The 14,036-nt window shown below is 26.4% G+C and overlaps 2 protein-coding genes across 2 annotated transcripts; both read left to right on the plus strand.

The window, feature by feature from the left end:
• Positions 1 to 365: 365 nt before the first annotated feature.
• On the plus strand, positions 366 to 1,277 carry GO595_006231 (putative short-chain dehydrogenase; the record flags this gene model as incomplete). The annotated part of the gene is made up of 1 exon (XM_067919561.1): positions 366 to 1,277. One exon carries the CDS (start codon positions 366 to 368, stop codon positions 1,275 to 1,277), a length of 912 nt encoding a protein of 303 aa, XP_067773546.1.
• Positions 1,278 to 3,410: 2,133 nt separating this feature from the next.
• GO595_006232 (CAMK family protein kinase) lies at positions 3,411 to 4,493 on the plus strand (the record flags this gene model as incomplete). Its single annotated transcript, XM_067919562.1, has 1 exon — positions 3,411 to 4,493. The coding sequence occupies one exon, from the start codon at positions 3,411 to 3,413 to the stop codon at positions 4,491 to 4,493; it is 1,083 nt and encodes a 360-aa protein (XP_067773547.1).
• Between the last annotated feature and the right edge of the window lie 9,543 nt (positions 4,494 to 14,036).

Below are 14,036 nucleotides of genomic sequence, written 5' to 3' on the forward strand. Positions count from 1 at the left end.
ACCAAGCAGACATTGACAAATCAAGTGACATACTATGATAAAAATCGATTTTCTTTTCCAAAACCCAAGCAAATTAGAAGAATATAATATTAATTTATTTTTAGTAGTAAAGAACAGAAACAGGTTTCTAATTGGAAAAATAAATCAGTTCCCTTTATGATTAATCCAAAATTTTTATTGTATATTTTCGAAGATATAATTTTAATTCTGATTCCCCACATTAGAGGAGTAAGATAATTTATGGACAATTAAATAGTTCACTAATATTAAGCGTTTTCATTTAATGAGAGAAGAAAGAAATGCTCGCAAAAATGACAAAACGTATTTTACTAATTCAAAAAGTGATATTCATATTCAAAAAAAAAATGAGTTTGTTTTCCGTCCTGCTTTGTTTCCTTGGCATAATTACCCTTTTCCGTGCCGTTTTTTACTTATACAAGTGGGCTATTGGGTATTTCGCAAAAGAGGTTGACTGTAAAAAAGAATTCAAAACTGAATGGGCAATTGTGACTGGTGCAAACTCAGATCTTGGAAAGCAAATTTCAGAAAAACTTGCAGCACAAGGAATTAATATTATTGGATGTGACTCTGAAGAAGATCGACTTCAAGATTTTAAGAAAGAGATTGAATCAAAAGGAATTCAATTCATCCCAGTTTGTGTTGACAAGACTTATGTAAAATCTGTTGACAAGATTTTTGATGAATGCGGAAATCGAGATATTGGAATTCTATTCTGTAACATGGGATATTCTGATCAAAAGCAAATCACAGATATGTCAGATCAAGATATAGCGGATTATCTTAACACAATAACGACTGCTTATTGCTTACTCACAAAATCATTTATAAAAAGAAACAGAAACATAAAAGAAAAATCCACAATATGCATCATCTCTTCATTAGCAGCTCACCTCCGTTTCCCAATGCCCACTTTGTACTTTTCGACGAATGGATTACTTTCGTTATTCGGAAAAGAAATCTCTTTTGAAACATCTGTCACAAACATAAAAATCACGACAGTACACACTGGGTTTCAGGGCGAGGATATACCTGCACAACTCAAATTCCAGAATCCATCAATAGATCAAATTACTCATGCAATTATGACCTCTATAGGCAGAGTGGATTCTGTGGAATACGGGGTAAACTCTTTGGTTCTGAGATCATTGCAATCGATATTTGGACCATGGTTGAGTTACTACATTTACCTTTTTATTTTAAAAATTGCTAATATGTGTACAAAATCACGGGGTGTTGAAAAAGTAAAGAAAGATTAAACAGATTTATTCTTTTTATATTGGAATTCATGTTTGTTATAAAAGGTAATTCCTCATTTTAGGGTGCCCCGAGAGGGGTGCTCCAAAATGCTAACAGAAGCTTTACAGATTGGTTTATTGTTTGGATTTATTATATTTTTCCATGCAAGCGAGTACTTAATAAGCAAAAAGAATCATTCAGAATATAATTCAAAAGGAGCAACTCTAATTTCTGTTCCATTTGTTTTTGCATTTTCTTTCGGAATTGCTGAATTTCTGATAGAATCGTATGTTTTTGGTGATTACAAAACTTCAATGCAAAGCTTTATTATGTGGCTTGGGTTTTTATTAATAATTGTCGGATTGTTTATTCGTGTGAAGGCAGAAACCACTGCAAAAAAATCATTCACTCATCACATTGCATATAGGCGGGTTGAGCAACATAAGCTTATCACGAATGGAGTATATCACTATATCAGACACCCAGGATATTTAGGCATGTTTATTTTTGCCTTGGGCACACAGATGTTTCTTAGAAATCCAATATCGTTTATAGCTTTTTTTGCTGTATTATGGAAATTTTTCAGTGATAGGATTCAAGATGAAGAAGCTGCCCTTGTTTCGATGTTTGGGAGAGATTATGTAGAATATCGTGCGAAAACGCCAACATGGTTTCCTTTTATTAAATAAAAATATTGTTAAAGCATGCAATTAAAAAAATGTTACTAAAATATTTGGTTTTTAGAATATTTAATGATTATACAAACAAACAATACAACTCATGCTTAAAACTGTTTTGATAAATCATTCATCATGATGAAGTTGTTCGAGCCACATTTTCCCTTATCGTTGCTATCAAAAAGTTTGACTTTGGCCCAACATTTTAAAATAATAATTTCTTTTTTAGGAAAGTATGTTTTTATGCTCTGATGAAACAACGATGAGTCTTTCTGATTTAGGCTGATAGTTGCACCACTGAGCAATTATTTTCAACTAACACATAGTATTTAAAACTCAGTTAATAAACATGCTCAACATGTTTGCTTACCACTAGTGCAACCAAGTTCGTTAAGTGTATTTCTTTATGTAGGAGAATTTGTGAAAAAAATTGGTATCTTTTATGAAATGTCAAGTCATACGTGTATGTATTTAATTCCTTTATTCTAATAAGTCATAAACTCATTTATCACCCAATAAAAAAATTTATTTTAATACAAGAAAGCATGAGTGTATCATGCAATTTTTTTTATATTCAATTTTTTGAAATATTTTCTTCAAGATAATTTCATGTTCATCGGAGTTTAGTTTGGTGAAAATTAACAGATTTATTCCAGGTTTGGTTATTTAGCAACTTCCAAAAATAAATTCTCAATTTTAAAATTGTAATTTTTTTGTACATAAAAATAGGCATGATATCAAGAGTGAAAAGCATACAAGGTAAGTTTTTGCCTTAAAACATGAAAAAGCCTCCAAAATTAAGGTTATTTTTGATTCCAACATCTCCGAAAATTTCAAGTTAAATGGTGTGATCTAATTTCTTTATATTATTTTATTCTTTTTATTAACTTTACATTTAAAGTCGCATTACTCATAATCTTTATCCATCCATTATTCTCACAATAAATTCTTGTACTCATATTACGTCATTTTACAACCACAAATATTTGGTTGAAACCCTTCCTCATTGTGTTTGTATCAATTTTCAATATCTTTATCCTCGAATATTTGCCAAAGAAAATGAGAGATTATAATCAATTGGCGTGTGCATGGCCTTCATGTTCACCACCAACATTTATTAGTGGTAAACCTTTCCCACTTGTAGCACTGCGGTCTGAAAAATTTAGATTTTCAAAGTGTCTTGAACCAAGATGTTGATACCAATTGTTCGAAATTTATCACACGAAATTCAAAGTGCCGATAATGGAATTTTTCAGTGAAAATCTCGACTTTTTGAATGATTATGTTTTTTTGAAAGGCAGTGTTTTACTAAATTGAGTTGTTTCAAATGTTTCAATATGTTTTTCAGAAAAAGCCAACAGGGCCATTTAATTTCACCGTTTGAAACTCCAGATTTCTTGAAAATATCAAGACACTATTCAATTCCTCCTGATATATATTCAAAAAGCTGCGCGGACTGGCAACGACCAGAATCATATGGCAGAGCTCAAAGACATCATCAAGCCAATACATATTCCAGATTTCCATGATTTCTTGTTTATCAAAGAACTTCCACCTGGTACATTGAGTTCAACTTCATTATTAATTCATAAAGAAAGTCAACAACATTTCATATGTAAATCTTTTCCAAAAAGTATATTTGGGTCTCCTAACAAGATAGACATGCTAAAGGAAAGAATAACGAAGCTCAGGTCACTCAATTTTGTCTGTAATTATGTGGACATGCTAATTACAGACGATTCGGTTTATTTAATAAGACCATACCTTGATCTTCCAAACCTTTCAGACTTTCTGATCCTCCACCGCTTTGACCCAAATAGTATTTATGACCTTTGGATCTCCATTGTTAAACGTTTTTATTTAATCCATAAAGCTGGAGTCTATCCAAGCGCAATTAAACCGTCCAACATTTTCATTACCCAAGACAACAGGATCATCCTAACAGATTTTTACATATTACCGACTTCCATAAATTTCATGTTCAAGACTTTTAACCCACTTGAAATGCAATGGCTTCCACCTGAGTACTTCAATGGCTCTAAAAGTGTCCCTAATGCCTCATCTGACATCTGGTCACTTGCTGCATTATTTATCACAATGAATGGAATGGCACTTCCATGGGCCTCCAAGAACATATTCACCATGGTACGCAAGATGTTGAATCCTAGCTTTGAGGTCCTTAGAGATTTTAATTCCTCTGTTTTAAAAATCATGACTTTTTCTCTCCAAGCAGATCAAAATAAAAGACTTAGACTCAGACAAATTTTACTTGAGCCCAAGCCAGTTAACAATGTTAAGCGTTTAAGCATCAGAAATTGGAATACACAAAATCAAATTAATTATTCAACCAACTCATTACAAAAAAATCTTGTACCTTTAAACAGTAAAAGCAAGACAAAAATGTGTTTCAGATATAGAAAGCACGGATGTTCATGCCTTGCTAGTACTCGAAATCTAAGTCTGACCAAATCAGCAACTTTCATGCCAATAAAACAAGCACTCTCAGAGCCAATTATTGGTTCAAAGAAAAGGAATGAAAAAAATGTGGTTGAAACCTGATTTCGACACACAAAAAAATACGAACAATAAATATCATGAGTCTTTTTAATTTGTTTTTTAAAGCCAAATGTTTGAGACAAAGTGAAAAATTTGCTTGAATTGTATGTCGTTGATGCTGGTACAACAGAAAATGTTCTATATAAATTTAAGAAATATTATTTGATCAACAATATTAATAATTGATAAATTTAAATATATTCACCCATTATCTTTTAAAGTGGTTATTACTCAAATGATATACATTGTATTAGTTATAAAAAAATAATGTTGATGTTTATATGAATTTCTTACAAGAAATTGATTTTTTGACTATGAAAAAGATACTTCAGGTTTTTTGAATGAATTTCTCCGATTTTTTCTAAAAAAAGATACAGAAAAATCAAAATATCTTCAGGAGAATAAACAGGGTGAAGTGGTTTCTGCCAAAACAGACGTTTATTGCATACAAAACAGATTATGAATAAGAAATGATCGTTAACCGTTCAAAATAACTGTTTTTATATATGGAAAAATTAAATATATTTCTGATTATTCAAAAAGCCAATTCGATTAACGGCATCGCCAAGGAAAACAGAAAAGAAATGGAAACAGACACGATCAACGATATTATCACACTTATAATCATGTTTATTTTCATTGTCATGGATATTTTCTTTCTTGTTTATGTGTTAAAATTTCGAAATCTTGAATTCAATAAATTTTGGATCACAAGAACAGCAATTATCATTGCATCTTTGTTATACAGTATTATTTCTGGGTTATCAAATATTCGTTGGATACCAAATCAAATTTCTAAAAGGAATACCAAATCTTTAACTTGTTCTTTACTCAATTATATTGATCATTGTATAATCCTTCCTTTATTTTTTGAAATTGTTCTTGGTATTATTGAGGTGGCTACCAATAAAATTATTCGTGGTAGACGTCATAATAATAGATCATTAATCCTTAACTCACTTCTTTGGGTAATACTTCCCCTCACTCTTGGTATTGCTAATGTCTACGTATCCAATGAATTGCCAAACTTAATATTTTTTTTAGCATATGACACAGTTCATAATTATTGTCTCCAAACCAATTATTATGCAGTTCTTGTTCTTTTATCAACTCTTTCTTGTTTAATTAGGTATATCCTAATCAAAAGGAACCTCAATCGAAGTGTCATAAATACAAATTATCAAAAGAAAATATCCAAATATTTCGTTCTTTTAATCCCTGTACTAATCATACACATATTGTCTGTATTCCTCTCATTCATATATCACGTTTTGCAGATTGTAGTTAAGTATTTGAATTTTGTTGGGCTTTCCATCATGTTAACGGTTTTCATCTACTTTTATGTTATACAACCAGTGAAAGAAACTATAGATGCGTCTAAGATGGAAGATAATCTGTTGGAAAGTAGTTCAAGCGAAACTATTGATGATGCATAATTTTCTTTTGTTTTTATTTTTTTATTTGTAAATATTAGGGAAAATATAATTTTTTTTTTTTTTTGTCTTCTTTTTTTTTTTTTGATCTTTTTATTCAAATATATAAATTTGGTGTATGTATACATATTTGTTAAAAATAGATTAAAAAATTAAAATCATTTAATACTAAACTTCAAAAAATGTTTCTACTATACCAAAAATGGACCACTAATTAATATAATTAAAAAAGTATATTTAAAACACATATAAACATTATTTATTTAACAATTTTGTGTGAACATTCCATACGCATCAACAACAAATGGAAGTTTTTTCTTTCTTTTGATGAATTTTGCGATCGGATATTGGGATATTTTCTTTTTATTATAAGCAAAGAGTTCTCCATTTTCCAATTTCGTACCAATTATTACAATAGTTCCATCTTCGCAACCACATACAGGAAATCTTTTTGTGGCGGAGAAAGATAATTTGATCAATGAAATCGAACAAATTTTTGCATCGACAACAAATTTTTTTAGAAACTCACCATTTAATGAATATAATAACAACTCATTATCAACTGCCAAATATAATACATTTAATTCTTCATCAAACTCAGCTGCGGTCACATTTTTAATCTCAATTATACTATAAATTATACCACTTGAAAAAGACCAAAGAACAACTTCATTTGAACAAATAGTTGCGCACATTGCATGTCCTTCAATGAGGATTGAAAAAGAAGGTTCAGATCTAAAAAGACTTATTAATTGATCAATTCCTAAAACATTTTTATCCGAATATCTTATCGAATATACAATTATTAAAGAAAATGAGAAAGTTATTACTAAAAAATTAAGATCATTTGAGGTTGCATAATCAACAACAAAAGAAAATCTCGGATCATAAATTATGAAATGATCATTTTCTAATGATTTTGATTTCAGAATTGATATTTTATGATCGATAATAATCAATCCTTTTTTAGTTTCAACTGAATGATAAGGGCACCCCAAATCAGGATTTAGTTCAAAAATGACGTCGTCAATTGATTTGATGTTATTTTGTTGTATAAACTTTGGGTGAGGATTTAAAAACAATTTATTCGGTACACAACCAGAAGATTTTAACCATTGCTTTCTATAATCTTCCATTTCAGGGTCATTAGTTGGTAATTCTAAATAACCGAATTGATTAAAAAGATTTAAAGCATTTTTAGCTTCAATGCCATCTCTTTTATATCCGAAAATTAAATCGATCCAATTATTTAATTCTTCTCTGATTGAATCTGATTCTAACATAAACTTTTGTAAGTCAATAAAATGTCTTGGATTTTTAGCCCATTTTGGAAGAATTACATTTTTCATATATCCATTCGGGAAATCAAATTTGTTAATATTTACAAACATTTCGGGTAAAACAAATAATTCTGGATTAAATTCAGTTGCAGTAAAATGTTCTATCGAAAGATTGATAGGAATCGAATTAAAAAATCGTTCAGGAACATCGTATCCATTATTAAATTTCCATTGATAATCAAAAAAAGGTTGAATCCTTATCATTAATGATGAAACTATTATCGGATTTGATAAATTATCACAATGATGAAGAGATTGATTAATTTCACGGATTTTTAACATCTCATGATTTTGATCAGGATCAGAAATTACAGGAATTGGAATCTTTAAGTCTCTTAAATTAGAGAAATCATCGAGAAATATCTCTGATTTATAAGAATTAATAATTCTCGGAACAATTGGATAACTTGAAATATCTTCGAATGATCTTCCAGCTAATTGATTTAATACTATTAAATATTGCATATTAGAAATGACATTATTTAACCACTTTTCTAAATAATATGGAATTAAAACTTTTGAGTTAATGATTGATGGATTAATATTTTCTTCGAATTTTATTATGAAAGAACCATTTAACGTTGTATAAAATGAAAATGATTTTAATGAATCAGGTGAATGATAAGGGAATATAGTAAATATGTCTTTTTTCTTAATGGATATAATCGGATGGAAGTAAAACAATTTGAATTTACCGAATTCTAAATCGAAAATTTGTTGAAGAAATTCATTTGTATTATCTTCGAATGTAATAATTTTATTTTTATTGATTTTGGAATTAGTTAATATTAATATTTTATCCTTATAAAAAAATGAAATCGCATTAATTTGTAATGTCCTTCGAACTAATTCACAATTAATTATATGATCTGGTTCACCATATATAGATAGAAATGTTGAAATTTTGAGATTTTCGGAATGAGTGAAAAAATTAAAAGATTCGAAATTTAATATATTTAAATCATTTTGTGTTATGTTTGTGAATGAATTAAGTAAAACTATTGGACATACACCGGGTAAATGAAATGAAGAAATATGAAAATTTTCTTTTTTGAGTTTTTGTTTTTTTATCATTTGATATTTAGTTAATATTTCATAATATAAATTTAGCGAATAATATTTTTCATATTTATGAAATGATATATTAAATATTAAGCAGAAGTCATTAATAATGTTATTACAATTATTGATGATTTTATGATTGTAATCAATGAAATATTGAATTGGTTCATTTGTTATATTATATTTAAGTAAATTCTCCAATGTTAACTTCGAGTTCATTAAATTATTTTTCGATGTCTCTAAAAATGTTTGAATTTCATTGATGTTTGGACTTTTGATTATATCATTAAAATTATTTTCATTCTGAAACAAAATCGGTCGATTTATTTTAGGCATTTTCTTATAATAACACAATAGTTTATCATATAAATTCACCCAAAATTTGTTTCCGATTAATATATTTAAATTTATTGGATAATATAATAAAATCACAATTTTTATGTCATTGATTTGCATTGAATTAATGTATTTGTCATATAAATTAAACAGTTCGATTTGATTCTTTTCATGAAATTTATGGAACGTTAAACAAAAGAAACTTTGAAAGGATTTAAATCGAACCGAATTATTACCACAAAATGTTAATAATGCCTCAATAATTGAATCGCCATGAATTTCATATGGCATTTTTTTATAAACGTACAGAAGTAAATCATTCAAAATCTCGTAAACTTTTGGATTACACTTTGTAAATTGTAAACGTTTAAATAAGGAAACCGTTAAAACACCGATAGAGTTCTGGATGAATAACATGCATTTAATTATTTCTAAAAATGTTTCAGGATAATTCACTTGATATATTAATATACCAATTAACAACTCTGAGATGAAAGAAATATAAGAAACATTTAATGGGTAATTATAAATTTTTTGTAATTTAATCAAAAATTCATTTGAATTTTTTATATTAATTTCTTTTAGGTTTAACTCATGTGAATTTATGGCTGTGCCCATAATGAAATTACGAAAATGTTTTAAATTTGAATTCATTAATAACTTGTCACTACTTTGTATAATGATTTCATTTGTTAATGCTAATATCTTTTTGAGAAATGGATTCGTTGAGTTAAATGGCTCTTTAAACAATGCTTTTGTCATAGAAAATAAAATCGGTAAAAATTGTTGCTGAATATTTATATTTTTGGAATCGATTTTTTGGCTGAATTTAAAGTTCGAATTATTTAATAATAATTTAAGTACTTCTTCCCATATTTCTTCGTTATTAACAAAACGTTCGAAAACATGCGATAAAACGTAAATATTTTTCTCGACAAATTCAATGCTTTGACATAATTTTAATATATTTGAGATAACTAAATTTGATGTTTCGATTGGATAAAACAATAATATGAAAAAGTAATCATTTAACTCATAAATTTGTGTTTTTTTCGTCATTTCAACCTCGAGAATCAAGTTAACAAATTTTGTGGAAAACGAATCAATTACATTGAAATTATTGAATATGCTTTCAAAATCATTTTCAGAACTTGAAAACTTGATGTAATTATAAACCATTGAATAAATTGAAAGCGTTTTTAAATGGTTTATATTTACATTCATACAAATAATTCTTAAGAATTTTAATAATGAATCAATAAAAATATTATCTTTTTTAAAATAACACAACAAATAAAAATAAAATTTTAAAAATGAATTGTTTGATATATAATTAAAATCAATTGAGTTAACCAAAATCGTTGAATATTCACCTGATAAATATAATAAAAATTCATTTAATGTTTCGATTTCTAAAGAACTCCAAAACTTTAAATTTTGGAATAATTCATAAAATAAATTATTTCTTAGAATATTATCATTCAAACTATTAATCACTTGAATAATTGAGAACAAATAAATCAATTTACATTTTTTTGCTTGTATAATTAAAGATTGTTGAAAACATCTAAAGAAATAATAATAATTAATCGGATAAAGTGTAGCAATTTTACAAAGGAATAATGCAAATTCATTAATGAGTTCTTGATCTTTTAATTTTTTAAATTTTTTGAATAAATATGAAATGATACTTTTGGAATTAAATATTGAAGTTGAACATGGAATTAATTTAACGAAACTATTGTATTGGAAATATTCCGCTGCATTTTGTTCTGAGAATTCTAATTCTTTATATTCATATGAATTAGAGATAACCATTGATTGTGCTATTAAATAAGAGACAATTGGTGATTGTTTAGGTGATCCGATTGAGTTAAATGTAAAATGATTAGTTGATATTGTATAAACACAATTTTCATTTAAATAAAAACTTAAAATTTGTTTGAAAGTATTAAAATGAAATGTAAATATGTTCCATTTTAATATTTGTATTGTTGTTAATACTTTTTCATTCTCATCAATTAATGTTTTATTCAAAATAGAAAACTCTAAGTTATTTATATAAAATAATGGCATTTTAATACGAGGCAATTTACGTATAGATATTTTAAATGATAATAATGTATAATCTTTTGTTTTTAATGTGATCCATTGTGGTTCTTTATTAGGTATCATTTCATAAAATGAAAATGCTAAAGTTTTACCTTTAACAAAACAATTTAATAATGTTTTATCTTTCTTTAATATATATATAATATCTTCAACTCGAAAATAATATGAAAATATTTGATCTATAAATGGTATATCTTTTGGTAAAAAGTTTAACTTCCGATAAATTGGCATAGCATAATATGAAAGTAAATATAAATCATATTTATATTTAATTTTAGTGATTTTACATAATGGAATTAATGATGGTATTAATATCTGTGAATTGTTTAAGATAACATATTTAGAGATATCATTATCTTTTAATTTAAAGATCGATGAATTTGTTGGTTGTTTTAAAACCCATTCATCAAAAAAATGATCATCTGTTTGTAATACTATTAAATTGATTATAGGTAAAATTGCTAAAGAAATTTTTGTTGATTTTTCGATTTTACTTTGAATTAAATCTAATAAATTTAAACATTTAAAATAATTTAAAAGCTTTTTTGGATATTTCTCACTTAATATTTGAATAATCTTTTGACTTAATTCTTCTTCAAAGATATTAAATAAATATTTAACAAAATTCATTGAAAACATTAAAATTATAATTTCTTTAAAATATGTCTCAAATAAATTAACATTTATTTTCATAATTGAATAAATTGAATTAACAAACTCAATTGTTTCAACAGATTCATATTGCATATTTATAATACATTTAAGTAATTTCTTAAAATTTACATAGTTATTTAATAAAAATGATAAATCTTCTGGGGTTTGTTGAATGATTATTTCTTGAACAAAAATATTTCCATCAAAAAACTCATTATATTTTGACACAGCTAAATTCATAAACCAATTAAATATTTCGTTATATTGAATTTTATTATTTTTTTTAGAAGGTTTCGAATCAAAAATAATTAATTCTGTTACGGATTTAATTGATTCATAATTATCATTAACAGATTCACTTAAAAATAATAAAAATGTATTAAATAAATCTTTTGATTCAATGATTCGATAAAAATACCAATCTTTAACATTAAATAATGATTTATTTGAATTAAAAAGCGGATCTTTTTTCTTCTCTATTAAATATTCAAGTGTTTTCTTTACATTTTCTTCAGGTTCATTTTTATCTTTATATATTATGTTCAAATAAATAATAATTTGTTCATTTGATGCATCGCTTAATAATGTTGACTTTAATAATAAATCATAAACTTGAATATAAATCGGTGATTCAGATTTTATAAAAAATTGATTTAATTGATCAAGAAATTTATAATAAACTAAAAATGGAATTGTTTCTACATTTTTTAATGATAATTTATATATTAATGTGGTAACAAATATAATTAATTCGATTTTGTTTGTAAGCGGATATTTAACATCTGAATAAAAGACAAAGACATATATGTCATATATAACTTGTGGAGCGTTTAATTTAGATAAAACTTCAATAAAACATTCAGTAGAAAATAAATAAAAAATCGTTTCATTAATAATTGTTGGATTATTGTTGGAAATTAATGAACTAAGTGTATTAAAAAATATTCCTTTCCGAATAAGAAATAAACAAAATTGTTCTGAATTAAATAATGGAATCATAGCTTGCTTCATTAATGTAAGAAAATCTGGATCTATTTTTTTATCTTCAAATAACTTTTTAAGACAAAAATCATAAAGTGGTATAAATGATTCAGAAAGCGAAGTTCCATCTGTAAAATGATGAGGATATAAAGATAAGAAAATTAATGAATTATTAATTTCATTTGGTAAAATTAATTGATAATTTTCTTGAAAAATATTGAAAAAAATGGTAATCGATTCCCTTTCTTTCTTTGTTATCGAATTTTTGTGAAGAATATCAATAATTTGTCCTAACTTTACAGTTAAATAATGATTTCTATCTTCATCTTTAAGTTTATGAAAGTCAACCGAAGATATAATTAAACTGTTGGAATTAAGTGAGTTTTTTATTAGGTCGGATATTGAGTTTTTAGTTCGGAACATTTAGAAACAATTTTTTTTTTTTATATTAACGTTCAGAACGTTAACGTCTTCTATGAACGTTCATCGATTAACTTTTTCCAAAATTTTGAACATCCTAAAAAAATGATATCTTTGTTAGTTTTCTTGCTTTATTCATATAACACATGTCAAGCAACTTTCTTTAAAACCAATGGAACTCTGTTCATACAAAAAGATGAAGATTTTACGAACGAATTTGAAATGCAAACAAACTATCTTATTATTGATGGAGAAGTTCAAAATATTCCCAACAATGCATTTAGCCTATGGCCATCAATTATATCTATAACTATTGGAAATTCAATTATTTCGATTGGTGATTTTGCCTTTAATTTTTGTTCTTCTGTTCAAACAGTTACACTTAGTGAAAAACTCAAAACAATTGGTGGATGTGCGTTTACTGGCTGTTCTATTTCAACAATTAAAATTCCAAGTTCATTAATTTTTCTGAATTATACTGCCTTTCAATCATGTCAATACTTAAAATCTATTTATGTTGATGAAGGTAATTCATATTATTCAAATTACGATAATGATGGTATAATATATTCCAAAGATCTAACAACAATCGTTATTTCACCAAGCGGAAAAGAATTTCCAAATGGAAAATTTTATGTTCCTAATAATGTTGTTTCAATTGGTGATCATGCATTTTATTCTTGTCAAACGTTAAATGAAGTTATTCTTAGCGAAAATGTTAAATATATTGGAAAATATTCATTTTATTTTTGTTATTATTTGAAATACATTTCAATGTCAAATTCACTTACAAAAATTGATCAATCCGCATTTCGACAATGTGTTTCATTCGTCGAAATTACATTAGGGGACAAAATAACTGAAATTAACAAATATACTTTTTTTCAATGTACTTCTTTAACGCATATAAAAATACCAAAAACAATTAAAATCATTAAAGAAGGAGCATTTCAATCATGTCAAAGGATAGAAACAATTGAATTTGAAGAAGGTACAACATTAGAAGTTATTGGAGACGAAGCATTTGGAGTTTGTTCAGGATTAACTGAAATTATAATTCCTAATTCTGTTAATGAAATTGGTAATTATACATTTACAAATTGTATTCAATTACAAAATGTTATAATTGGTGAAAACGTAAAAATTATTGGAGAATATGTATTTAGTGATTGTACTTCATTACGAAGTATAACAATTCCAAAATCAGT

Source organism: Histomonas meleagridis (genome assembly GCF_020186115.1).
Source record: "Histomonas meleagridis strain 2922-C6/04-10x chromosome Unknown contig_41, whole genome shotgun sequence".
Taxonomy (NCBI): domain Eukaryota; phylum Parabasalia; order Tritrichomonadida; family Dientamoebidae; genus Histomonas; species Histomonas meleagridis.